The sequence below is a fragment of the Zootoca vivipara genome, chromosome Z1 (genome assembly GCF_965207765.1).
Source record: "Zootoca vivipara chromosome Z1, rZooViv2.hap1.1, whole genome shotgun sequence".
NCBI lineage: Eukaryota > Metazoa > Chordata > Lepidosauria > Squamata > Lacertidae > Zootoca > Zootoca vivipara.
In genome coordinates this window covers 27,578,876-27,604,236 of record NC_142583.1, presented here as the reverse complement: position 1 = coordinate 27,604,236, position 25,361 = coordinate 27,578,876, and the positions used below count along the sequence as shown (strand labels likewise).

At 43.4% G+C, this 25,361-nt stretch overlaps 1 protein-coding gene across 3 annotated transcripts; it reads left to right on the top strand.

Annotated features, from left to right (window-relative positions):
• Nucleotides 1-1,515: 1,515 nt before the first annotated feature.
• NEIL3 (nei like DNA glycosylase 3) lies at nucleotides 1,516-25,361 on the top strand. Of its 3 annotated transcripts, none has more exons than XM_035112163.3 (10): nucleotides 1,516-1,857; nucleotides 6,940-7,058; nucleotides 8,475-8,609; nucleotides 9,630-9,843; nucleotides 10,938-11,012; nucleotides 12,133-12,299; nucleotides 15,816-15,985; nucleotides 20,267-20,645; nucleotides 23,049-23,223; nucleotides 24,635-25,361. In XM_035112163.3, the coding sequence occupies exons 1-10, from the start codon at nucleotides 1,684-1,686 to the stop codon at nucleotides 24,815-24,817; spliced, it is 1,791 nt and encodes a 596-aa protein (XP_034968054.3). In that variant the 5' UTR covers nucleotides 1,516-1,683; the 3' UTR covers nucleotides 24,818-25,361. The 3 variants fall into 3 exon arrangements, with proteins under 3 accessions (XP_034968054.3, XP_088515728.1, XP_088515723.1); XM_088659602.1 differs by having other exon boundaries at nucleotides 1,585-1,857; nucleotides 20,438-20,645; XM_088659597.1 differs by having other exon boundaries at nucleotides 1,585-1,857; nucleotides 24,670-25,361.

Genomic DNA, 25,361 nt, shown 5'->3' with positions numbered 1-25,361 from the left:
GATTGTACTACTGGCCTCTGACTGCCTAATGCCTTATTCATTCCTCATTTTCTGGGCAGATCACTAGTTTGTGAAGATAATTAGGGACCCCTGCTATTCCATCAGAGACTTGGATCTCTAGGCTAATTAAAATGAAGTGCTGCACATATGCAAGCAGCTGATAAAGGCTTGCAACAAGGCACCTGGAATCCTGGCATTTGGATAGCAGCAGTGGCAAAGAGAAGAGGCACGTTTTGGCAGCAGAAAAACTTACGAGGAAAGGCAGAGAATCTTTCGCTTGCTGAGGTCTTCCATGCTAATATTTTCCAATATGCTGACTGACTAACCTACAGCAGAGGTCAAGCAAAAGAGACAAAGTTTTTGGGCTCCCTTCATTATACTGTAAAATCTTTGGATGAAAAAAAAGGAGCTAGAGCAGACTAGAATTTAGATGACCCAGGTTCAGATCCTAACAAGGCTGCAAGGCTCACTGGGTCATCTTGAGCCAATCACGCCTTCTCAGCTTGTCACATACATCACAGGGTTGTTGTGAGCACAAAATGGAAGGTAGAAAACCATGCAAGCTCCTTAAAGGAGAGATGGGACGTGAATGCAATTTTAAAACAAGCGGTGCCTGCACATTATGCCTAGCTGTGCAATTATTCCACCTCTTGTCTGGCACAGAGGAATTACACATAGAATCCTAGAATTGTAGAGTTGGAAGGGGCCCTGATGATCATTGGCTGGAATCTGCAGCTGGATCAAACTACAACTTTGATGTTATCATCAGCACCACGCTCTAACTAGCTAAATTTCCCAGTGTTGATTACATGATCATGTGTGAATGTGCGCACGCAATCACACATTCAAGATCTCATATCTATTCCCGGCACATATACACAGCCTACACACTGGGGCACTGAATGAACTGGACCTGAGACAAATACATGGATATGAAATGGAATTCTTTGTAAGGACACTTACATGCTGCTTTCAGGGTCCCCCCCCCCAACTAAGTCATACTCAGAACATTATCAATGGACTTCATTGGCATATGCAATTATGATACACTCTGCTGCTGCAGGCTTTCGCAGTTTTAAGAAAAACAAGTCTCTCTTCTGCCACGCAACCACCATGCCCAACCCCTGGCAACTCGATAAGGCTTCACTTTCGGTGTAAATATACTGTGTGTTGCAACAACAGCAGCTCAGTCGGTGGAACAGGAGACTCTTAATCTCAAGACCCACCTTGGGCCAAAGATTCCAGCACTGCAGGGGGGTTGGACTAGATGACCCGTGGTACCCCCTTCCAACTACCCAGAAGCCTGAGTTCAATGGGGCTTTCTCCCCCCTGGTAAACGCGAATGTGATCTGCAGCTCAAATATCAGTGATCCAGAATACGCGCCAGAGACGCAGGCAGTTCCCCCCCCTTTTTTTATGGAAGACAGAGGGAGGGAGGAAAAGGAAGATGGATCCAGGGGCTGCAAAAAACATTCGCAGCAACCCTGAAATCCCAGCCGTTCCTTCTACGTGTGGAGGATCTCTCGAGCTCACAGTCGCCGAGCCCTTGCGCACAAAGCTCCCGGAGGCGGAAGCGCGGGGCGGGGCAGCGGCCAGGCAAGGCAGGCGGGAAATTTGAACGCAGCCGCGGCTTCTCCGCCCCTCCCGGTCCCCTTTTTTTCTTTTCCGCCCCACGGCGCGAGGATGGTGGAAGGTCCCGGCTGCGCGCTGAACGGGGAGAAGATCCGGGCCCGCGTGGCCCCGGGGCAGGCGGTGCGGGGCGTGCGGGGAAGAGCCCTGTCGACGCCCCCGTCCCGGTTTGTCATCACGGCAGGACAAGGCGCTGCCGCTACTCCCGCCGCCTCTTCCCCTAACGCGGTTAGTAGGGTCTGCACTCTGAAGCCGGTGCGGATCTAAACCTTCGCTCCACCCCCGCTGTTGTTATAGGAATGACTGCAGGGAAGGAGTCGGGCGGTGTTAGCAGGGGGTTCACAGGGCTCCCTCCCCCTCATAAGAGCAGAGGTTGATGGCCACGTGTCAAGGATCCTTTAAGATTCCTGCGTTCCAGGGGGTCGGGGTAGATGACCTTTGGGGTTCCTTCCAGCTCTGTGACTCTAGAACTACCCAAAGACACATCCAGCCGGATATGCTTTCGGGAGGCCACAAGCAAAAACAAGGAATATCTGTGGCCTTCCAGGTGTCTTTGGACTGCAGCTCAAGCCCCCCCCCCCCCCAAAGATCCCTGACCAGCCTCCGAGTTGGTTGTGGGGCTGCGGCTGCGGCTGATGGGAGTATTTACTGATAACGCCAAGGTTGCAGGTTTGATCCCCTTTTACGGTTCCGCTGTATGTTCCTGCATTGCAGGTGGAGGACTCGATGATGCTCAGGGTCCTTTCCACCTCTGATTCTATGAGGATCAGTGAGCAGGATCCACACGCCAGCTTTGCTTTAAGCCCGCTTTGCATATTATGGGTGTGATAGGGACTCCACATCAAAGGGCAGATTGCTAGCTCTGCTCCCTGGTGTTGGAAAAGCACTGCCCCCTGGGTCACACATTGGCACAGACGTGTTCCCGGGAGGAAGCTGTTCTTGCCTAGGCTTCCATACAATGAGGGTGTGGCATTGCAACAACAGCGCTTCCTGCTTCAACCCCAAAGCCCAGTGATTGAAACGACTTGCTAGGATTACTTAAACTGCTCCTCCTGAAAATGCATCCATTACAGAAAACCCATTTAAACTAATGGAAAGGACTGAATGTGTTATTGGTTGTGTTGATAGGATTTTAGGGCTGTATCAGCGTGTGATGCGTTTACAAAGGTTATTCCCGTGAGCAGATTTGCAGACTGTAAAGGGGGTAAATGGCACATGAATACTTAAATAAATCTTACTGCCGAGTTTTTACCAATGATATTTGCATGGCAAGTATGGTGCCCTTTGGTCCCCTTCATTCCATTTTGTCAGGCTCTATAATATAATATTGTGGCACAGTATTGAGCAGGCCATGTCAAACATTGTATAGGTTGCAACAGTGATGTATGCCATCCAGGCTGCTGGTCCTGTTCCTAAAACTAAGCACCTGCAAGGTTGCCCAGTAAACATTCCTTTGTTGCATGTCAGAATTACAACAGACATGACTGATTGACATGAGGTTTGTATAGCTGACACAATCATCTCCTCTCCAGTAATCATCAGTTCTGACTGTTTCAGCGATTTCGGGCAGCTGTTTGTGAGGGTTTTGTTTTTTGTTTTTCCCCTGCGCAAAACACTTAAAAAGAAATAACTGACAATCTGTAATATATTCTTGCCATTAACATAATAAATCAACCATAACGAGTCTGATTAATTTGAAGAGTTGGTAGAGCTTGGGCAAACATCTAACACATGTAAGAAATAATGAGGAAAGTGTCCTCGAGTCACTTTGCCTAATTAGGAAGATGGCATTTTTTTAAAAAAAAATTAAATAAATAAAAATAAAAATTTATTATAAGAAAGCCTGTTATACAATATCTGCTATAGAGTCACTGTCATTGAGGTTGTTTTTTTAAAAAAGAAACGTACAGGGAAAGATCACATACTGAAATTGGCTCACAGGAAAAAAAAGCAAAGCAGGTGGATGGAGTTGTTTGTTTGCTTAAGACTGTACTAATGAGGCCTGCTGTTGGTGTGAATGCACAGGACAAGGGAATAGGGTTCTCCTCCGCTTCCCCACTTGCTTTCCCCATGTACACAGCATGCAATTTCTCCACAAGTTTTGATCACTTGTGTTGCCAGCATAAAATTACTCTGTTGGGGCTTGTGGAACTTTATAGAGGAAAAGATGTTGGAATATAAATGAGTAGCTTGGGTTAATGAGCTGTGAATATCCAAGGCTGTATTCCTGATTGGTGGGGTGGGAGGTACGGAGGAGACTCCCACCCCGCCTTTGTTCAAGTGCAAGCAAGGAAATTTTATTTGAGGCAACATAATCCTCAAAAGTACTCTGGTTATGTCGTCTTTCGTTGGAAAGATATAGTAAATATTCCAACTTGAAAATGCACAAAGCGTTTTCTGTTTAGGTTGTTTGTAAAGACATGTTTGGCATAAATAGTAAATCCTGACAGTACTTCGTATATATATATATATATTTTAACAAGTGGTAACTTATATTTTGCCTTTGTAACAATAACTGGTGTTGCTTTTCCCTAGGATACTGTAGCTTTTTGGGGGGCACTGTGTAGCTGTACACAAAGCCAAACAACTCAGCGCTAGGCACTGAGCCTAGTGTGTTTCCAACAGAAGGCCCCATATCCAATCTCTTGACATCTGCAGGAAGGCTCCCTGCCTGAAACTCTGGAGAGTCACTGCCAGTCTAGCCTAGACAGCATTGAGCTAAAGATGGACCACTGGTCTGATTCCATGTAAGGCAGCTGCCTGTGTTCATGCTTAATGCAACCCTTTGGGAACAGGCCATGCCCATAGCTCAGCAGTAGAGCATCTGATTTGCATGCAGAAGGTCCCAGGTTCATTCCCTGGCATCTCCAGGTGGGGATGGGAGAGCACCCTCCCTGAAACCTTGGAAGGCCACTGCTGGTCAGGGGAGACAATGGATTCCATGATTTCCTGAATTCCATGGTGTGACTTGACAGAAGGCGGCTTCCTATGCTACAATCCTTCTGTCTGATCTGCACAAACAGCAGATAATGTGGTAAAACATCCTGGATTTGATTGTTTTATAAAATTATTTATACTGTATTCTGCCTTTGGGGGCATGCCTTACCCAAGATAGCTCACAGTATCATAAAAAACCCCCACTAAACACAGCAATGAAAAATAGTCTATCTTTCTTACTTGAATTTCTTCATACCTCAGTGGCAGGCAAGGGGAATCACATGACTAACTGTACCTCCCAAATTTGCACACATAGAAAACGAATGTGTTTGGAGGAATTCAAGGTTATAATCTTTCTCTCTAGTTGTTGTTTTCATTCAGTGAGGCTTGTCTTTCACAAAACCATGTCATCCCCTTTCCCCAGTTTTGGGGTGTCTAAGAACACTTTTATCCTGTGATGAAGGTTTGTGGAGACTTGGTCCCCATTTATGTTAAATGCCAGTGACATGGAAGCCCTGTGGTATCTTTTTGTGTTCCTTTGGTAAGTGTCTGAATAGAGGGGGGGAACTGCAGGGTCAAGTTCAGTTGTATGATTTCTTCTCAGCTGAGGTGGCCACTGGGCTGGGAGGCAGGGTGATTATAGACTAAAAACCAATGCAATTGGCTGTGCTAGTACAGTTCCTTTTTCCATATGCTTACTGGACTCGAGCTCCTTTCTCTAGAGAATAGACAGTCATACCTCGGTTTAAGTACGCCTCAATTTGAGTATTTTCAGTTTAAGTACTCCGCAGACCTGTCTGGAACAGATTAATCCACTTTCCATTACTTTCAATGGGAAAGTTCGCTCTAGGTTAAGAACGCTTCAGTTTAAGTACTCCACAGACCATCTGGAACGGATTAATCCACTTTCCATTACTTTCAATGGGAAAGTTCGCTTCAGGTTAAGTACGCTTCAGGTTAAGTACAGACTTCTGGAACCAATTGTGTTTGTAAACTGAGATACCACTGTACTTTGAAAAGTAAAGTCCTTTCCCAAAATCAGTTTTCAAACAGCTTGTGCATAATCAACTTGGAAAAGGCACCATCTGCTTATTGTGCATGGCCTCTGCTATTTAGGAGGTGGTAGATTAAGGCACCGTGCCGTGGGTGGATTTGCTTCCAGGTGAATGCCAGTGATGGCCTAGGCTTGCTTAGCTTGAGGGGGAAACCGACATTCATGGTGTCACAATGGCAGGGCATAGTATGTGCAAGCCTACCGCCAGCATGGCACACTGTAAACTAAGGAACTCTTTTGTTACATGTTGTACAGAATCAGCTTCAGTCCACCCTTCCTCGTGAGCCTATTTTTACTTGAATCACAGTCACAAAGCTGGATGAATTTCCTGCTTTTGCGGTGTGACGGAGAGAAAAAATGAAGTGGTTGTAAAACATCTGTCAGGCCGCAATGTATGGCCAGTAGGCTGAGTTTGGCTTGAGAGTGAACCAGTTACACGGGGCTGGTGTAGAAAAACATCTGAAAAACGAGGTCATTATCAACTACAGTATGCCTTGTTGGATATACTGTACTCAAAAGTAAATCGGCTCTGAAACATGTTATTGAAATGCGCCAAACTATTCAAAACTGATGCTGGCTTTGGTCAGGCTGATGGAAAACCACTTCTAAACAAGCATAAGTTTGCTCCCTCAGATTTTATGCATCCAACAGCAAGTTGTTATCCTGTCTGAAATAATCATAAATTACACCATGACCTTCAGTTTACAACATGTTCTATTTCACAAAGACATCTAGAAATTCAAAAAACAAATTAGCAATTGAGAAAACAGCAATCTTGGGCCTTTAAATTATTTAATATTGTGTGAGTAGCAAGGAAGATATTTCATAAACAGTGTCAGCATATTATAGTAGTTTGGCAAATAAATAGCTAAGTGTTGATGCATAGTGTTCAGCATTTAGCGTGTAGTCTTCCAAGAGTTTTTGCTTGAATCATTTTTTACATTCTGTTGTACTGACAGAAGGGTCCTAGTGGATAATCATAGACTTGCACAAGTTGGCTTCATACAAATATTTGGCCATTTGGTTTCACGAGTCTTTCAGCTGGAGAACTTGGAGCAAACTGGCAAGGACCAAAGCGGAGCTTAGCACGAATGTAATTAGTTTCCTTTTGTACAAACCTTGGAAGATTTGTCCAAGTGGCCATTTGTGTTTTTAAAACCAACATTTTGATCTCAGATTCTTTTTGGCGCACCTAATTTGGTTTCTGTGCTTCTAAAATCTATCTAGAAGGAGTTCCATCATATGTTCTTAGGTTTATATTTGGCACAAAAATCCCTTTATTTTTATTTTATTGTTGTTATTGTTTTCACACCACTCAGATGATTGGGAATAAAGTATCCAGTCAAGACTTCTTGAGTGTGCTTAATGGATGTGTTTACAGTGGTGTGGAAACTCTGGGGAAAGAGCTGTTCATGTATTTTGGACAGAAAGCCTTGAGGTAAGTGAAGTGCACATAATTTGGAGGAAATATTGCCCAAATTTATTAAGCTTTGTTTTTTAAAAAAACACTGGGCTTTTTTTTTAAAGGTGTTGCTTGCTCTCTCATCTCTGCACACTGACATGGTTTGCATCTCGCACTAAGCCAAACCATGGTTTAGCATGAACACTCAAGTGTGCAGCTCCCAGAGAGGAGCTCATGATTGCCTTGATCCTCCTTGGTGGTTCTGTTGCTGAGCTAGCTAAGCCCATGATTCAGCTTACTCTGTCATCCAAACCAGGGTTCTTGGTTTAGCTCACCTGAACAAACCATAAACCATAGGACAAACCTTGGTTAAAACTCATTGAGTCTGGAGAGAGCTAAACCATGAGCCTGGGTTCAAATCGCACACCAAGCCACGACTTAGCTAAGTGAAAGCATGACAATGACCAGGGAGGATCGAAGTGGCTGCAATTACTTCTCTGGGTACCCCCCCACGCTTTTGTGATAAGTCGTGGTTTGGCTTAGTGCTGCATATGAACTAGCTAGGCCACTGAGCACATTCTCATACCGACTGCAAACTTTTCGACCGTTGACATAAGAATATAAGGCGCTGCATCTGGTTGTAGTGATGGTCTAGACCAGGCATCCCCAAACTTCGGCCCTCCAGATGTTTTGGACTACAATTCCCATCTTCCCTGACCACTGGTCCTGTTAGCTAGGGATCATGGGAGTTGTTGCCCAAAACATCTGGAGGGCCGCAGTTTGGGGGTGCCTGGTCTAGACCATGGGTAGGCAAACTAAGGCCCAGGGGCTGGATCCGGCCCAGTCGCCTTCTAAATCTGGCCCGCGGATGGTCCGGAAATCAGCGTGTTTTTACATGAGTAGAATGTGTCCTTTTATTTAAAATGCATCTATGGGTCATTTGTGGGGCATAGGAATTTGTTCATTCTCCCCTCTCCCCACAAGGTCTGAGGAACAGTGGACTGGTCCACAGCTGAAAAAGTTTCCTGACCCCTGGTCTAGACCTGCAGAAAAGAGAGGAAGCTGGTAGACAAAAGTCTGTTTGTAAGAGGTGCACAGTCTAGCAAAAAGCTGTTTGTTCACGCAGTGTGACAAAGGCCTTCCTTAGCAGATTGGTGCTCACATGGAGATGAATGTGTTGAGACAAATATATACATACATACATACATACATACATACATACATACATACAGTTAAACCGCTGATGACCATAGACGGGGGAGATTAAGATACAAAAAATTAATACCAATTACAGCAAAAGAAGAATCCCAACTAAAGCCCCAAACAGTACCCCTGTTCATCAATCTGTTCAGCAGCCATAGCCATTGTAGTTGTTATGCCAGAGTAGGGGATAAGCTGGAAATAGTTAATGTTCTGAACTGAGGGATATTCAGAAATGTATTTCTTTTCTAGGATCCACTTTGGCATGAATGGTTCTTTGCGTATAAATGCAGATGCAAGCCGGAACAGAAGTGGAGAATTGGCAGTTCTGGAAATACAACTTACTAAAGATTTGGTTTGTTTCTACGATGCAACTGTTGAGCTTAGGTAAAACCATGCATGCTTTCCTGTGATGTGTTTTTACAAGCATTCCTGAAGAGGGAAATACTGTGGCTCTAAGCTGGAAATGTTGCAAGATGGCTTAAATCAAGCGAAAAGTATGCTTAAATTCAAGTAGTTCATTTTATTTGCTTTGTAAGCGGGGTGGTGGTGGTGGTAGAAGAATAGATGTTTTCAAAATGCCTGGATACACACTGAAAATAAATGAATAAATTGTTATCCATAAAACTGACAAAGGAATATACTGCCCTCTCACAAAATATCGGGGTATAACTTATATTGGACGGCAATATAACAACGTGTGTTTGTGTGTGTGTGTGTGTGTGTGTGTGTGTGTGCGTGTGTGTGTGAGATCACATATTTGTACTCCACATTTAATGGAGAATAGTTGCTTCTTTGTAATCATTGCTCGTAAATAAATGCATGTTTGTAGTAGGGCTGCAGGGTTGAATCAACTTATTCTAATTTTTTGTTTGTTTTTAAAGTTGACTAAAAATGTGCCCTTATTAATCAGGCAACAGATTTCTTCCCCTCCCTACCCACCCAAAGTACTGCTATATAGTAATGCGGGTCCTGTAGTCTTCCAGATGTTGGCATACAAATAGCAGGTGATAAACACCCACCTGCCAAAGAGATCTGGGATGGGATTTTGTTCCATTCACTGGAAAAGGTTTCACACTCCTGGTTTGCTTAGACAAGCTAATTTCAAACTTTTGCTTATGAAGTTTTGTTCAATAACCCATAGTTACGGTTAACCACAGTTTAGGGTTCTGACATAATGTTAAACTGTGGTAAATGAGAATGGAGCTCCCCCCCCCAAAAAAAATGTTCCTGGTTTAGAACTATGGATTGCTTCCTGCTAAATCCAGCCTGGCTTTGGGCAGTTTTGTTTTTTCTCTCTGATACTACCTACTGATAAAACTACTACTTAAATATTTTAATTGCACAATGCATTGCTCACCTACTGTCTGCTTACAACAGATTTTCTTTCCCCTTTTAACCTTGCAGGAATGCTGCTGAATGTGAACAGAAAGTCAGAATGCTAGAAAAGTTGGATGTATGCTCTCCAAAATTTAGTTTTTTAAGAGCAGAAGGTGAAATTAAGAAGCAAAAGGGACGTATGTTATGTGATGTGTTGCTCGATCAGGCAGTCCTACCCGGAGTGGGAAACATAATAAAGAACGAAGCACTTTTTGACAGTGGTCTCCATCCAGTTGTTAAAGTATGTGAAATATTCCTGGCTTCCTCCTACTTGCAGGTTTGAATTGCGAGAACCAGAGTTTAAGAAAATATGCAAATCTGTACCATTTTCATAATAGTAACAGAATATTAGGCACCTGGCCTAAAAGCAGATCCTCAAAAGAATCTTCTCACAAAAGGGATGCGTGACCAAGATTGCTTTTCCTTACAAATTAAATAAGTGGTATTGAGAAGAAAATAATTCAGATTGATATTTCCAAATTGGGCAAGTGGGCTAAAATAACAGTTTAAAACGTAGTAAAAACTAACAAAATATTCAAGTACAGTGGTACCTCGGTTTACAAACAGCCCTGTTCACGAACTATTCAGTTTATGAACTCCGCAAAACCGAAAGTAGTGTTCCGGTTTGCGAACTTTACCTCGGTCTACGAACAGAAGCTGAACGGTGGAAGGGCACCGGCGGTGGGAGACCTCATTAGGGAAAGTGCACCTCGGTTTAAGAATGGATTTGGTTTAAGAACGGACTTCAGGAACGGATTAAGTTCGTAAACCGAGGTACCGCTGTATCTTTTTAAAAAGCCATACGATGATAAAATTGGTCCCTGATGATGATTTTCTGAAAAGTACTATGATGATATTTATCTCCTTGGGGGTTCCTGACTTTTTGTGTGACCCACCCCCAAACCAAATGGTTGCGTAAATGGTGGGTCCACTGTATATCAACCCCCTACATTTGATCTGGAGAGTCCGGTGGGAAAGCGGACCCGGAAACAGCCATAGTTCAGTTGTAACCAAGCTGATTAAAATTCCAGCAGTGATCCCCTCTAAGTGATTGTCAAGACAAAAGTTAATGGCACTACTTTGTGTTCTTGTTTGTGGTAGAATTTTATACACGTCTTCTCAGAAGAAAGTCCACAGAGTTCAATGTGGCATACTCCCAGATACATATCCATAGGATACTAACCTTAAAACGATACTAGTTGTCCCTTTACCAGTGATGTGGCTTCTTAAGATAGGGGTTCCACGTCCTCAGCCTTTCCTTGTTTTAAGCAATGACCCACTGTGGCTTGGAGAGTCCTTGGGTGTCCTTTTCTAAACCTCTGCTCCAAATTCCAGGCCTGTCAGCTAACGGATGAGCAAGTACATCACTTGGTGAAAATGACTCGGGATTTCACGCTACTCTTTTATAAGGTAGGGAGAAAGCCCTTTCTCAAGAGATCTTCGAAAACTGCATTAAAATGTAAATGCTGAACATGTGTCTTGATAGTAAAAATGTTTTTAACACCATTAGTATAAAATTGCTTCATCCAGCCAATTGATTGAAGAGGCTTTTTCGCCCTGGCTGATTGAAAATTGCCTGTGGAATCCAAAGGGAGATGCACTTGAGTCTTTTAATTTCCATAGGACTTGGGGCCAACTGATGTATTTAGAAAAAGTAGGAAAGAGCTGTACTACTCCACCAGAGAGCCCAGGCAGAGAATTACATGATTCGGTGTTCCCAAGCCATCAGAAATTATCTGGATGTAGAAAGGTAGCACAACCAGGGGAAGTGGTTTTGGTCTTCAGCATGCTAGGTTTCTGTTTTGATTATTTTTTTAATAAGAAAAATGTAATGTGAACTCTCCTGGAGTGCTGCACTATCAGCTTTTTCTGTCCAGGTTGGTTGGTGCTTAAGCACCATTGATGGCAACTGCCAGAGAACTGGTAACTATGCTTAAAAGATGAATTGCATTGCTTGACATCTTGCTTACCTATAAGTCAGAAAGCTAGGGGATATGTTGATGGTTTCTTTTCTTTTTTCTTTTGCTGATAACCTTTTGCTTTTTTTGCAAATAAGAAATATGGGTTTGTAACATTATATATATTTTAAAAAATTAAAGATCTTATCGGTTCACAAAAAAATGTGCATTGTATTTTTCTGACAACAACAAAAGCCCTGCAGTGATTGACAAGCAATTAAAAAAAGCAATGATGAAGTTTATAAGAACATATTAAAAGCAGATTTAACAATATAGTATCATTTGTGCTGCCCGAGGAAAACAACCCTCTTTGCCCAGTGACAAAACAAGGCTGATGCCTGGTTATTCCTCTCTGGGGAGATCATTCTATAAAGGGGAAGCTAATTTCCAGGACAGAAAAACAGGAATTTCTCAAATTCATGGAACTTTTTTTACCTGCCCAAAGCGTGAATGTATTCAAATCTCTCTTTTTGGATTTTTTCCCCCCTAGTCGGAGGATAAATTGATTTGACAATGGGCTGGAGCTCTGGCTTTCTAAATCACATGAATAATAATTCAGTTCTCTGTTCTAGTGTCGCAAGACGGGATCAGCGTTGTATAAGCATTACAGGGTGTACAAGCGCCCTAACTGTAGTCAATGCAGAGCAAAGATCACGGTGTGCCGCTTAGGAGAGAATAACAGAATGACGTACTTCTGTCCTCTGTGCCAAAAGGACAAGCCTCAGCTTGTGGATCCTGGGTAGGTTGTTCACCTTTATCAAACATTTTCTAAATTATCTCGGCATTCTGAGAAGAACTGGTTTTTAGAAACGATAACCTTTTGCTCAATAGCTCTCCAGCTTGTCCAGTGTCAAAATCCAACCTTTGGCATTTGTTTGTTTGTTTGTTTGTTTGTTTTAAATGACGTTCTGTATTTTTCTGTCACTCCTTCCTCCTCTCTCTGGGCTACCCCTGCCCACTGCCCAGCCACCTGAATTAAGCCAGCAATTTTGTAAACTAAACCTTGGACCAAGTCCTATTGAACTTATTGGGACCAAGTAGATATGGATAGGCTACCACAGGAAAAGAGTTGGATGTATACCCTTGTTACATCCGGGATGTCCAACCTGTCGATTGCTATCAATCTATGTTTAAAAAATGCCTGAATACACTGGAAATAAATGAATAAGTTGTTATCCAAAAGAATTTACTGCTCTCTCACAAAATATCAGGGTATAACATGTTTAACACTACATTGCAAAGCAATAGAACAATATGTGCAAGATGACATATTTGTACTCCACATTTACAGGAGAATAGTTGCTTCCTTGCAATCTTTGCTCATAAATAAATGCATGTTTGTACAGTGGAACCTTGGTTTACAACTACCTCTGTTTATGAGCGCCTCCGTTTACGAACGCCGCGGACCTGGAAGTGTTCACATCCGGGTTCCGCGGCGTCGGATGCACAGATCACTTCTGTGCAGCTCACGCATGCGCAGAAGCAATCTGCGCAGCACGTGTGTGCGCAGAAGCGCTCTATCGGTGCTTCGTGCACGCGCAAAAGTGTGCTTTCGGGGAGCGAATGCCTCCGTTTACGAATGCCTCCGTGGAACGGATTTCATTTGTAAACCGAGGTTCCACTGTACTAGGGCTGCAGGGTTGAATCACCTTATTTTTTAAATGTCCTGATTTCTTCCCCTCCCTCCCTACCCACCCAAAGTATTGCTATATAGCAGGGATGTCCAACCGGTTGATCATGATTTACCGGTCGATCGCAGGTCCATCCATGTCTTTCGCGTGATCCTGACTGATCCACACCCCCCCAAACCAAACCAAACCAAAAGCTCAACAACATTGGCTCCCTAAAAAAACCTTAACAACATTGGTCAATCCAATGGGTAGATCACCATAGCTGCCAAGTTATCCCTTTTTTAAGGGATTTTCCCTTATGCTGAATAGGCTTCCTCGTGAGAAAAGGGAAAACTTGGCAGCTATGTAGATCACTGCCAGTTTCTTAATAGTGTGAGTAGAAGCTGGACTCCCTGCAGTACATCAACAGAACTTAGTGTTATAATGCACATTTCCTGCATTCAATGAGCAAGGCTGCAATCCTAAAGGCACTTTCCACAGAAAGTGGGGTCTGCAATCCTAAATCCTGGTAAGCAAGTCCCATTGAACACGGTGGGGCTTATTTCAAGGAAGGCATGCATAGGATTGTGCTGTAAGTAGCCCACCTCCTTTTTCTTTGTCTTCTTTAAACATTTTTCATCCCACCTCTTCTCTCCCTTAGACAAGGTGGTTATTTTTAGGGCCGTATTCCCTGATTCTAAAACAGTAGGGTTAAGGAGCGCATGCACTGCTGGAGTCAAACAGATATCTTATTTTCATCCCCTTGTTTATCTCATGCAAAATAATGCAGGCAGCAGGGCTTCAGCTTGTTAAGCTGCAGATGGAGGATGTCTACTGAGAGCACCAGGGGGGCAAGCTTTTATTGAGGATATTTTATCCACAATTCAGAAAAGGGGAGAAAAGAAAAATTCTGCTGCCTTCTAGCTAAATTGGAAGAGATTTTCAGGGAGGATCGTTTTAAGAACATAAGAAGAATTCTGCTAGTTAAAGACTAAAGGCTTGCCTAGTTCAGCATCCTGTTTCTCACCTTGGTCCACAAGATACTTCTGGAAAACCCAGAAGGAGGGCAGCAGCCTCCTCTCATGGATGTCCCCCAGTAACTTGGTATTCAGAGAGATACTGCCTGCCTGTAAACCAGGACAGAACTGTCGTTTACATGACAAAATTGGCATATTGGGAATGTGGGCTGAGTGGAGCCACATGGAGTTTGGCACATGGGGTACCCAGCTTTAATATCAGCCCATGCTCTTCACATTCTTAATGCAGGATGACCTGTAATGTGATGGATATGGGTTGAGTTGCAAGATGAGCAGGCACAACCTTGATAAGTTCCATATGTACATGTTTCCGTAACTGGATGATGTATCCATGTATACAAGCCGTTGCTGTGAGTGCAATTCTCTGGCCTGATACAACACCTGCCTTTTTCTTAGAATGAATTGTGTGTTTGTCCTCTTCTCCCCCCCCCCCAAAAAAAAATCGGGTGTACTCTTTGGGTAGGTACATTTAAGACTGCAGTGATAGCGGGCCATGTTAAACTATGGTTTGGTCAGGATAACAAACCGTTGAGATGGGAAAGCAAGAAGAAACATGTGATTGAAAATGTCTTCCACCATTCATTCCATTCGCTGGTTTCCAAATCACAAGGAGGGAGAGTGCACATTAGCATCCTGTCCCATCTACAGGCTGCCCCCCGCAATGAATGGATGTTGGAGGCTGTGGGGTTGGAGCTAGCAAGCTTTAAGTCCACTCTCTCCTCCTCATATGATTGATTGCTGAATACATGAGGAACGATGCCCAATCAGGGTTATTTTGTTGAAATCCAATTTTGAAGCATGGAAGAATTTGAGAATTAGGCTGGAACACAAAGTTCCCTTTGATGTCCGTCCATCCGTCCCCCCCAAAAAAATAACTCATCTATATCTAACAATCTCAGTGCAGGATACACAGAAGCATGAAACGAAAGTTCCAATCACAAGCGGGGGACAGAGCAGGCAGACTTCTCTTCTGATCTACATGTGTCCATTGGAACATGTGTATAACATGTGTATTATGTGTGGCAGCTGTTATGACTCTACAGGGCAAGGGAGGAACCTAATCTCCATCACTTCCTGGCCTAGCATGTGTATTGAATCTATTTGGAAAGTCTAGAAGGGCTGGATTGCATAGATCAGGGATGGGCAGCCTGTGACCTTTCAGGCATTGTTGGACTTCATCAGTCCAAGCCAGCATGGCCAACCACCAGGAATGGTTGGAGTAATGGCTGAAGAGCTTCCAGAGAGCCAAACAGTAGCCACCCCCAGTATAGATGGCTGGTATGCCACTGCGTTTTATCACCCAGTGCTTTGAAATAAGTAAACTCTTATTGTTGTTTTTGGGAAATACACTTTTGAGGAGTGGGAATAGTGCCCTTCCTATTCCACGTCTCGATAGCCAAGTTCACAGAGTTGAGGTGGATAAACCTTCAAGGCGAAACTGGAACCTCCAAGCTAGCAGACGCAGCAGCCCAACTTTCCCCCTCGCTGGTGGTCAAGCTATCAGAATCCAGTGTTGAATCTCCCATATAACCCCTGGTGGAACACGACGCTCAGAACAAACCTCTCAACATGTTAACATCAATTTCCCCCCTTTCTTTCATTGTGCAGCAAACTGCCAGGAAGAAATGGTTTAATTGGCTGGGCGTACAGCAGGGGGTCATCTTGTAAGGAACAAGTTGCTCAGGAATCGAAAGGGGAGTGGGCCTGTGCACTCTGCACTCTGATAAACAAGCCGTCTGTCAAACTCTGTGATGCATGCCTGACTCCAAGGCCTGAGCGTAAGTCTGTATGGTTCTCTGTCTGGCATTGTAATGTATTACAGCAGTGCAAGTAACATGGGACCGTTTTGCTTTGCTTTGTGTCATTTATACTCCTCTTCACAACATGCAGGTAATATGTTCATTAAAACTCTGGTCCTAAATGCCTATTACTTGCCCTAATGCTTCAAATCTGAAATATTATATGAGGAGGAAGACAAAGGATATCATTGATATTATTTTATTTCAGAGTTGCTTTATACTTTGTGGTATGGTGCATGCAGTGTTCCTCCCTCCCTCCCTCTTCTCTTTTTCTCTCTGCAGAAAACCCCACTCCCATTTAGCTAGACATGTCCCCAAACATTTAGAGACATGTGACAAACATGTGGTTGGAATTGGGAAGCCGCTATTGGATGTGCCTTCCGGACACGTTTACTGCTTATTTGTTGTCTTTTCTTTGTGGACTTGACCACTTTGATGTAGGAACTGTAGGGGTAGCTAGCCTAGTTTGAGCGTCTGCTCTGGTTCCCCAGGCAAATTCTTCTGGGACCCCAAGACCTGGCCAGTTTACATGACAGCATCAACAACGAGAGGTGGAAAATAGTGGGACACAACACTGGGATTGGCAGGGCCCAAATTCCTGACATGGATGCAGATCTTCCCTTCCCCAGTCATTACACCAATGACTAATAAGTGACGAGAAAGAATGATAGCCAACCACAATTCATCTAATCTGTATGAATCAGCTATGGAATGTGATGGGGGGGCAGTCTGCTGGTGTGCCTTTTGCATGTGTGCATAGATGAGGCTGTGTCGTGAATGTGTGGTGTGGAGGGTTGGACAGGGCCAATATGTACTAGCCACCCCAAAGTCCCAATTAAACATGAGAAGGTCCGTAGGGTTCCTAGCAGTTTTCATGAGATAACTATATGGGGTGGGAAGAATGTTGTTGTTGTTTAGTCGTTTAGTCGTGTCCGACTCCTCGTGACCCCATGGACCATAGCACGCCAGGCACTCCTGTCTTGCACTGCCTCCCGCAATTTGGTCAAACTCATGTTCGTAGCTTCGAGAACACTGTCCAACCATCTTGTCCTCTGTCGTCCCCTTCTCCTAGTGCCCTCAATCTTTCCCAACATCAGGGTCTTTTCCAAGGATTCTTCTCTTCTCATGAGGTGGCCAAAGTATTGGAGCCTCAGCTTCACGATCTGTCCTTCCAGGGAGCACTCAGGGCTGATTTCCTTAAGAATGGGATAGGTTTGATCTTCTTGCAGTCCATGGGACTCTCAAGAGTCTCCTCCAGCACCATAATTCAAAAGCATTAATTCTTCGGCGATCAGCCTTCTTTATGGTCCAGCTCTCACTTCCATACATCACTACTGGGAAAACCATAGCTTTAACTATACGGACCTTTGTTGGCAAGGTGATGTCTCTGAAGAATAGACAGAAGAATAGACAGGGAAGAATAGACAGCCCTTCTTTCCAGAGACCAGGAAAGAAATTCAGAGGAAATCCTCTCTCAAGAAAATTAAGATAGAGAAACAGCCCTGAGCAGATGCCCCTGTTCTTAGAATCTGCATTATAAACCCAGAAACATGTCTCAAGGAACAACTGTTTGTGCAATAATAGCATGTTCCTTTTGTAACTCAAATATATACTTTCACAGCTGTTATCCCATCCCATGCTACATGAATTATTCAGTTAAACCTTTGGTACTTTTTGCAGATTTCAGCAACTTCCCTGAATTGTCAGACCAAATGTTCCATAAATTGAAAGGGAATGCATTTGTAAGGAGAATTTTTTTTTTAGCTGGAAGGGACAAAAGCTGTCCTCCACCCTGTTGGTATTTCAAAAACAATAGAAGTGTTTGTGTGTGTGTGTGTGTGTGTGTGCATGCGTATGGATGAAAAGTGTTTAAAACCTGTAATAAAAATTGTGATTTAAAAACTAAGTGTTGAAACTTTACGTGGGTATTTTTTTATACACCTTTTACAGTTGGAGCAAACTCCAATCACTCAGCAATGATGTCTTTCATTTCTCCCACAAAGAAGAGCTGTTCTCAGCTGCAGTGTTCAGCTTCTAATCTCTGAGGCACTCTACTTCTCTGCCCTGCCCTACCCTGCTCTGATTGCATTTCCTCCCTGCTCTTCCATGATTCTCTCCTCCTTGCTGTCTCTTTCCTCTCCTTCCTCCTGCCTTTGTGCTTTCTGCTGTGCTGCTCTTACGTATTTATCAGGCTCCCCCCTCTAATGGACAAGCCAGTTTCTTTTAAGAGGCTCCCCAAGTTTGGGTTAATATAATCGTTCCTTCATGTCCAGTCTCACCTGGATCCCTTGCTGGCTATCCCGGGGTGGGGAAACATCCACTTTTTCCTCTTCCTTGCCCAGCAGTGGGCATGTGGCCCCAAAAGGTTGCATGGCCCTTGGACTGCTGTCCATTCTTCTCACTCTTCCTCTTTTGGGTCTATTTGTTTTGCACTTGGACTGCCAATTGCAGTCCCTGAGAAGGTGGCTTTACCCATAAGGATGACATAGACTAGTGAAATATGCTGGGAGTGGGCTTGGCTGTCAGTGGAGCACTGGTGCTATAAGCATCTGGTAGGATCTTCCAGTCGAAGCTCCCGGAAGCCTTTCACACTCCGGATCGCGATTGACTGTAAGGGAAGGTTGAGAAAAGGTGTGCCGACCTGCTGTAGGCCTTCTGGAGCCAGCAGAGTGCCGGGCAAGGGAGGTTAGCGAGCAATCGGGAAGGATTTCTGTTGTCTGCCAAAGTTGCTCTTGGCTGATTGTCTTCCACTAAAATGTCAGCCCCAGGAACCTAAAGATTTAGTCTGTTCAGAAAGTCAGATTTGCCAATTAACTTCTCTCCTGGAATTTATGCACCCAGCTGGTTCCCTAGAAGCTGAAGCGGACCCAATACAACAAAGGCAGTGTGGCTTAGGGCTTTAGAAGAAAATCACAATAATGCTCTTTTTCTCTCTCTCTCGGCATCTTTCATTCCAGTTGTGAAGCTTTTGAGCTGTTATCAAAGTCCAATGCTGGCATCTAGAGACTTCTTTAACATATATTTAAATAAAGCAACTTTATCTCAAAAATCTACATTAAAATAAAATCCAGAGAGGTTTTTTTTAATAAAAAAGATGATGTAAGTAAAATGATTTCCTCAATGCTTATAATTAATACTTTTTCCCCCTAGAATCAGAATTGTAGAGTCAGAAGGGACCCCCCAAAAGTCATCTAGTCCAAGCCCTTGCAGTGCTGGAATCTCAATGCACAGTCCCCCATCCAATTTGAAACCATACTGGATCCTGCTTAGCTTTGCAAATGTGCTTGCATTTTATTTCCCTCCACTTAATTAACATATGTAAAATTCCCTTAATTAATTGAATGTAATTTTACTTTCTCTGAAAAGACCTTTTCAAAAAATTAAGTTATTCTACATCCCCCATCCTTGCATATGTTGCTAGTGTGCATTCATAAGACTATTGCTGTCATTCTGCAATGCTAACCTGAACTGCTTTGAGTCCCATTGATGTAAATGGGGATGTGCATTAGCATCCAAGGCTAGTAGTTATTATGGATAACTATTTCTTTAAGAAGAACTGTAGCTCAGTGCCTTGCATGCAAAAGGTCCAATATTCAATCTCTGGCATCTCCAGGCAGAGCTAGGAATGTCTCCCTGTCTGGAAACCCTGGAAAGTTGCTGTCATTCAGGGTAGACAATGCTGAGCTGACCGGTCCAGCGGTCTGACTTGGTGTAAGGCAGATTCCCATGTTCACAACTATGAAAAGGATCTAGGGGTCTTGGTGGACCACAAGCTTAACATGAGTGTGATGCAGCAACAGAAAAAGCTAATACTGTTCTAGGCTGCATCAACAGAAGTATAGTGTCCGTGAAGTAATAATCGCCCTCTATTCTGCCTTGATCAGACCACACGTGGAATATTGTGTCCAGTTCTGGGCACTGCAATTTAAGAAGGATAATGACAAGCTAGAACATGTGTAGAGGAGGGAAACCAACATGATCAAGGGTCTGGAAACCAAGCTGTAAGAGGATCAGTTGAGAGAATTGGGCATGTTTAGCTTGGAAAAGAGGAGGCAGATATGATAGCCATCTTCAGATATCTAAAGGGCTGTCACATGGGAGTTAGACTAGATGACCCTTGGAGTACCTTCCAAATCTACCATTCTATGATAGTAGTATGTAGAGCAGTATAGATGTAGTTCAAAAGCTTGGGGGGGGGAATAAGTGATTCAAAGAGGATACTAACCAGTATGTCTTCCTTTTCTTGCCACCTATTTTAAGTTCAAGAAATACAGAAGAACAAAGCTTTGGAAGCCTTTAACAGCAGCTTAATCAAGTACCCATGTAATAACTTTGGGAAACCAAGTGGAGAAATTAAGATCAACAGGAAAACTGTGTTTGGGACAACAACATTGGTGCTGTCAGATTTTGCTAGCAAATTGTCTCTGCCAGAGCATAATGGAAGCAGAAGTCTAACTCCAGATGGAAACTCTCTATGTGATTCTTCACGAAATGATTATAACAGCACCAACCACCATGCTGTAAATACACCCGTATCATTCTCCCATCAATATAATTCTTTAAAGCCGGCACAGAAGAAACAGAAGATTGATTCCTCATCTTCATCTGTTGGGACGATCAATGAGAATTTAGCAATCAGGTTTGTTAATTCCAGATCTAAACAAGATTCCTCTAAAGTATATTTCATTGAATGTGGACTTGAAAGGTAGAAATTGATGGGTGCGAGGCAATGTTTATAGGGAAACATTGGTTTGGGGTTTATTGGGTGTTTTGCTTTTGAAGTGGTTTGATATAATATATATTCCATCCAGTAAGGATAATGGGTAACTCATGAAACAGAGTTTGCTTACTGCTGTTTGCTTATTTGACACAGAATCGCTTGTAACTCGGGCAACTTGTTAGATCAGAAGAAAGGGCAATTTGCCGAGCTCAAGCTTCAGTGGCAAGAGATTAGCTGCTGAGTGTCCTAGAAATGAAGCAGGGCAGAAGCCCTGGAACTTTGCAGAATTTGATTGTAGGTGCAAGGGGGCCAATGGGCTTCTCTATAGCACAGCAGAGCAAAGTATTCTTTGCTGCCTGCTTCCCTACTTGGTAGCCCAGAAACAAAATTGCATTGTGGTGTAGCCAGCGTAGCATAGTGGTTGAAAGTGCTAGCCATGGACCTGGGAGACCAGGGTTCAAATTCTTACTAGGCCATGAAGCCCACTGGGTGCCCTTTGGCTAGTCTAGTGTACCTCACAGGGTTGTTGTAAGAGTGAATTAGTATTATTATTAATTAAAATTGTATACCGCCCTATACCCATAGATCTCAGGGCAGGTCACAACATAAAATTGATTATGGAGAGAACCAGGTGTGCCACTTTGAGCCCCTCGGAGAAAAAGACTGGTTATAAAGGCAATAAATGAATATAGTTGTACCTTGGTTCTCAAATCCCTTGGTACTTGTACATTTTGGCTCCTGAATGTCAAAAACCCGGAAGTAAGTGTTCCGGCTTTCGAAGGTTTTTCAGAAACCAAATGTCCGACGCGGCTTCCGCTTGAGTGCAGGGAGCTCCTGCATCCAATTGGAAGCTGCGCCTTGGTTTTCGAACAGTTTCGGGAGTCAAACGGACTCCCAGAATGGATTAAGTTCGAGAACCAAGGTTCCGCTGTAAAGGTATGGGGTGTATATAGCCCATTTGAGTAAGGAGCCACGTAAACCCGTTACCCAAAGTTGGACCTTTGGGGAGGTGGTGAAGACTGAGAGGGGTTGGAGGAGGATGTCAGAGTTCCCAGGTAGCACTTTACGAGGTATACAGGAGTGGAATTTGGCCTTGACTTGTAGACTTATAGGAAGGGGAAAAAAGGTTGGCTGCTGCTAAATAAAAGTAACAGGGAGCGAACTAACCTTGTTTAAACATTAACCATCAAGGAAAATGCCCTTGTGCCTTGTAAGCGAAGATGCTCTCCAACTCTTCTGGTGACGCTAATGTTAGAGGAGAGTAAAGCTTCCCTGCCACCTTCATAAAATACACTTTTCTGCTCTGCCAGACAGACTTCCTCCTCTGTGGAACATGATTGGGATCATTAAAGTAGCTTTGATCAAAGAGCATGGAAAATTGTCTCCGAAGCGGACAAGTAGGTAGAGATCCCCATGGCCTGGTCTAAGACACTCGTAATAGCTTTCCAGAGGGGGAGACTATAATTGGAGGGAATTGGACCTCGAGTACATCTTGCCGCTGCCAATTCAGAATGCCTTTTAAACATGAAAGGACAAAATTTATGCCAGCGACACCGGAATAGTGCTGTTTTATATATATATTTTTAAATGAGATAAAATAAGAGGCCACGCAGTTTGGGTACTTTAAATTTGCCACTTGCCCTTCATTTCAATTGCATGGATACTCAGTGCAGATTCCTTCAATTTTATTTAAAGAGAAATCAAGTAGGGCAGGTAAAATATCCGGTTTCTCTATTTTTATCACTACAGTGGAACCTCGGTTTATGAACACCTCGGTTTATGAATTTTCGGTTTATGAACGCTGCGGACCCATCTGGAACGGATTAATTCATTTTCCATTACTTTAAATGGGAAAGTTCGCTTCAGTTTATGAACGCTTCAGTTTATGAACAGACTTCCGGAACCAATTACACCCATGCTTCAGTTTATGAACGCCTCAGTTTAAGTACTCTGCGGACCCATCTGGAACGGATTAATCCACTTTCCATTACTTTCAATGGGAAAGTTCGCTTCAGTTTATGAACGCTTCAGTTTAAGTACCCCTGGAACAGATTAATCCACTTTCCATTACTTTCAATGGGAAAGTTCGCTTCAGTTTATGAACGCTTCAGTTTATGAACAGACTTCCAGAACCAATTGTGTTCATAAACCGAGGTACCACTGTATATGTGTATAACAATGCATTATTGACAGCTGTGTACGAAAGGCAAGAGTTTGGACGGTGTTTGGTGGAAGGGAGGAAGAGTGTTGTTGCTGTTGCTGTAACTAATCCCTTTTAACTTCATGTAGGTTTTATTATTATTTTGCAACCTGTCATTGCAGAGCACCTCCAGTTAATATGACAGATGGTTCTTACACATTAAATGCTGGCAGCCCTCGCTGCAGTAAACACAGCCGCTTCTGCGTTCTTCGCGTGGTGAGGAAGGACGGAGAAAACAAGGGCAGGCAATTTTATGCTTGTCCTTTACCCAGAGAAGCCCGGTGCGACTATTTTGAAGTACGTGAGATTGCGTAGCCTTGCCGAGCACCCTTGAAGGGTAGAACTCTTTTCCTCCAACCCATTATGATTACTCATGGGTTTCGTTCGTACTTTCGGGATTAGTGTACTGGAAGGAGAACTGCAATGTCACTTCTAGACACATCCTGGCCACTGCAGAATGGTTTTCTGCATGGAGTAGATTGTGTTGTGGACTTTGAATTCAGATTTTACACTAAAAGGTTTTCATTTATTGACACTATTAAGAATTAAGACACAAAGAAAGCTATGGCTTATTGATATCCCTTCCCCAGTTCCTGAAAGCAGAAGCAGGGGAGAATGCTCCTGTCAGTCATGAGGGGGATTTAACTGCCTGGCTAGGATGACGTCTTGTGGAGGAGGGCATAAGAGGGAATTCATTTGAAGAGGGTAATTGATGCAGAGATGGGAGTAGAGATTATTCTTCATTCAAGTAGCCACTGCTGTCCTTGAAAAGCTGGAGAATAGGGAGTTTGGGAGAGGGTTCTCTCCCTACTTCTCTGCCTCTTCAACCAATAGCCATCTATGGCAGTGATGGGGAACCTCAGTGATGAAGTTCACCTTGGGCCTCTCGGTCAGGTCTTCAGCACACTCTCCAGGCCACAGACCTGCTCCACATCCTCCTGGGATGTTTATGCCTCATTGCGGAATGTGTGGTGGTACCTCCTGCTTGATCAGATGGAGACAGACTTGTTCCTTCCATGTGCAGAGTAAATGTATGGAGGAAGGAGCAGCACTTTCTTCTCCCAGACTTACCCCTGATGTCATTGCAGCTTGTTGAAAGGTCTGAAAAGGGCTCCCTGTGCAAATTAGCGGTATTCGCTGCAAAAAATAATAATCTAAGAGTCTCTTTGTATGGACCTTGGCATCCTTTTTAGACCTTCTACCTGCTGGGACCAGCAGAGGACAGATATGTTGGGAGTGGGGCCAGTGTATACACTCCTCCCGTCTCCACATGTTTAATATACACATGGAGGGAAGTTCTGAAAGGGGAGTAAAAGGCCCTCTCAACTAACTTCCCAAGGATGGGCTGAACGCAATATACAATAGATTGTTTTCACATGGGTTTTGTTCTCTGTTAACACGGCAATTACAGGAAGTTGGAAGTGTGGGGAAGTGAGATCTATTGCTATTCATCTATGAGGTACCAGAACTTTACTTTGATAAATTGAACCCATGTTGCCTCCAGTCAGATAAGACTCTCGAAAACTGTCCTCTCACAAAGTCAAACCAGTGGAGCTCAGGTGGTGAAACATATAGCGTATTTGAAAGAGAGCCATTTACCCTGATTATTAGCTGTTGCCACCTACCTGGCAGAATTAAAGTCGAGTTTCTTGCCACCGGTTTAAAAGAGGGATCTGATGTTAAAAGGAGAAATGATTTCTCTCTACAGTGGGCAGACCTGCATTTTCCCTTCTGCAATCACAGGAAGCGCAGCATTATGAGGACGGTGTTGAAGATTGGCCCTAATAATGGAAAGAATTTCTTTGTGTGCCCTCTTGGGAAGGATAAGCAGTGTGACTTCTTTCAGTGGGCAGAAAATGGTCCAGGAATGAAGATTATCCCAGGATGCTGAGCAATTCATCTCCAATACTCCATCTGATGTTAATCTTCTCAAACTGTGGGTACAACGCTGCTCTTCTCTGGGAGATACTTTAGGAGGGTCATGATCAAGTGGTATCTTGCGATTGCAAATCCATCTAGATTATACATTTGGACATGCTTTCTTTTGTTCCCTCCTTCTAACTGCCTCTGTGATTTGTTTTATCTAACACTAGAAGCTCTCATATAGAAGGGTTAACATATCTGAACAATACCCAGTCATCTCTTTTGTTGTCTTGTTTCCTGGCTAAAAAAATAAAATTGTTTAAATACAATCTTCAGGAATTATCTGGATTTAGTTGTCTCTCATGCAATGTGCTACAATCTGTCAACAAAACATACATTTTTAGTTGGAGTTTGTACATGTTGTTTGTCCTTCAGCGCTTCCCCCACTCCCAATTCTTAAGCTGTGCTTCCATAAACATTTATATTTCAATGCATTTAAGATGAATAGATTTTAATACACTTTGTAATCAGTTATGAAAGATTAATATATTCAATAAACTTGTTTCTAGCAA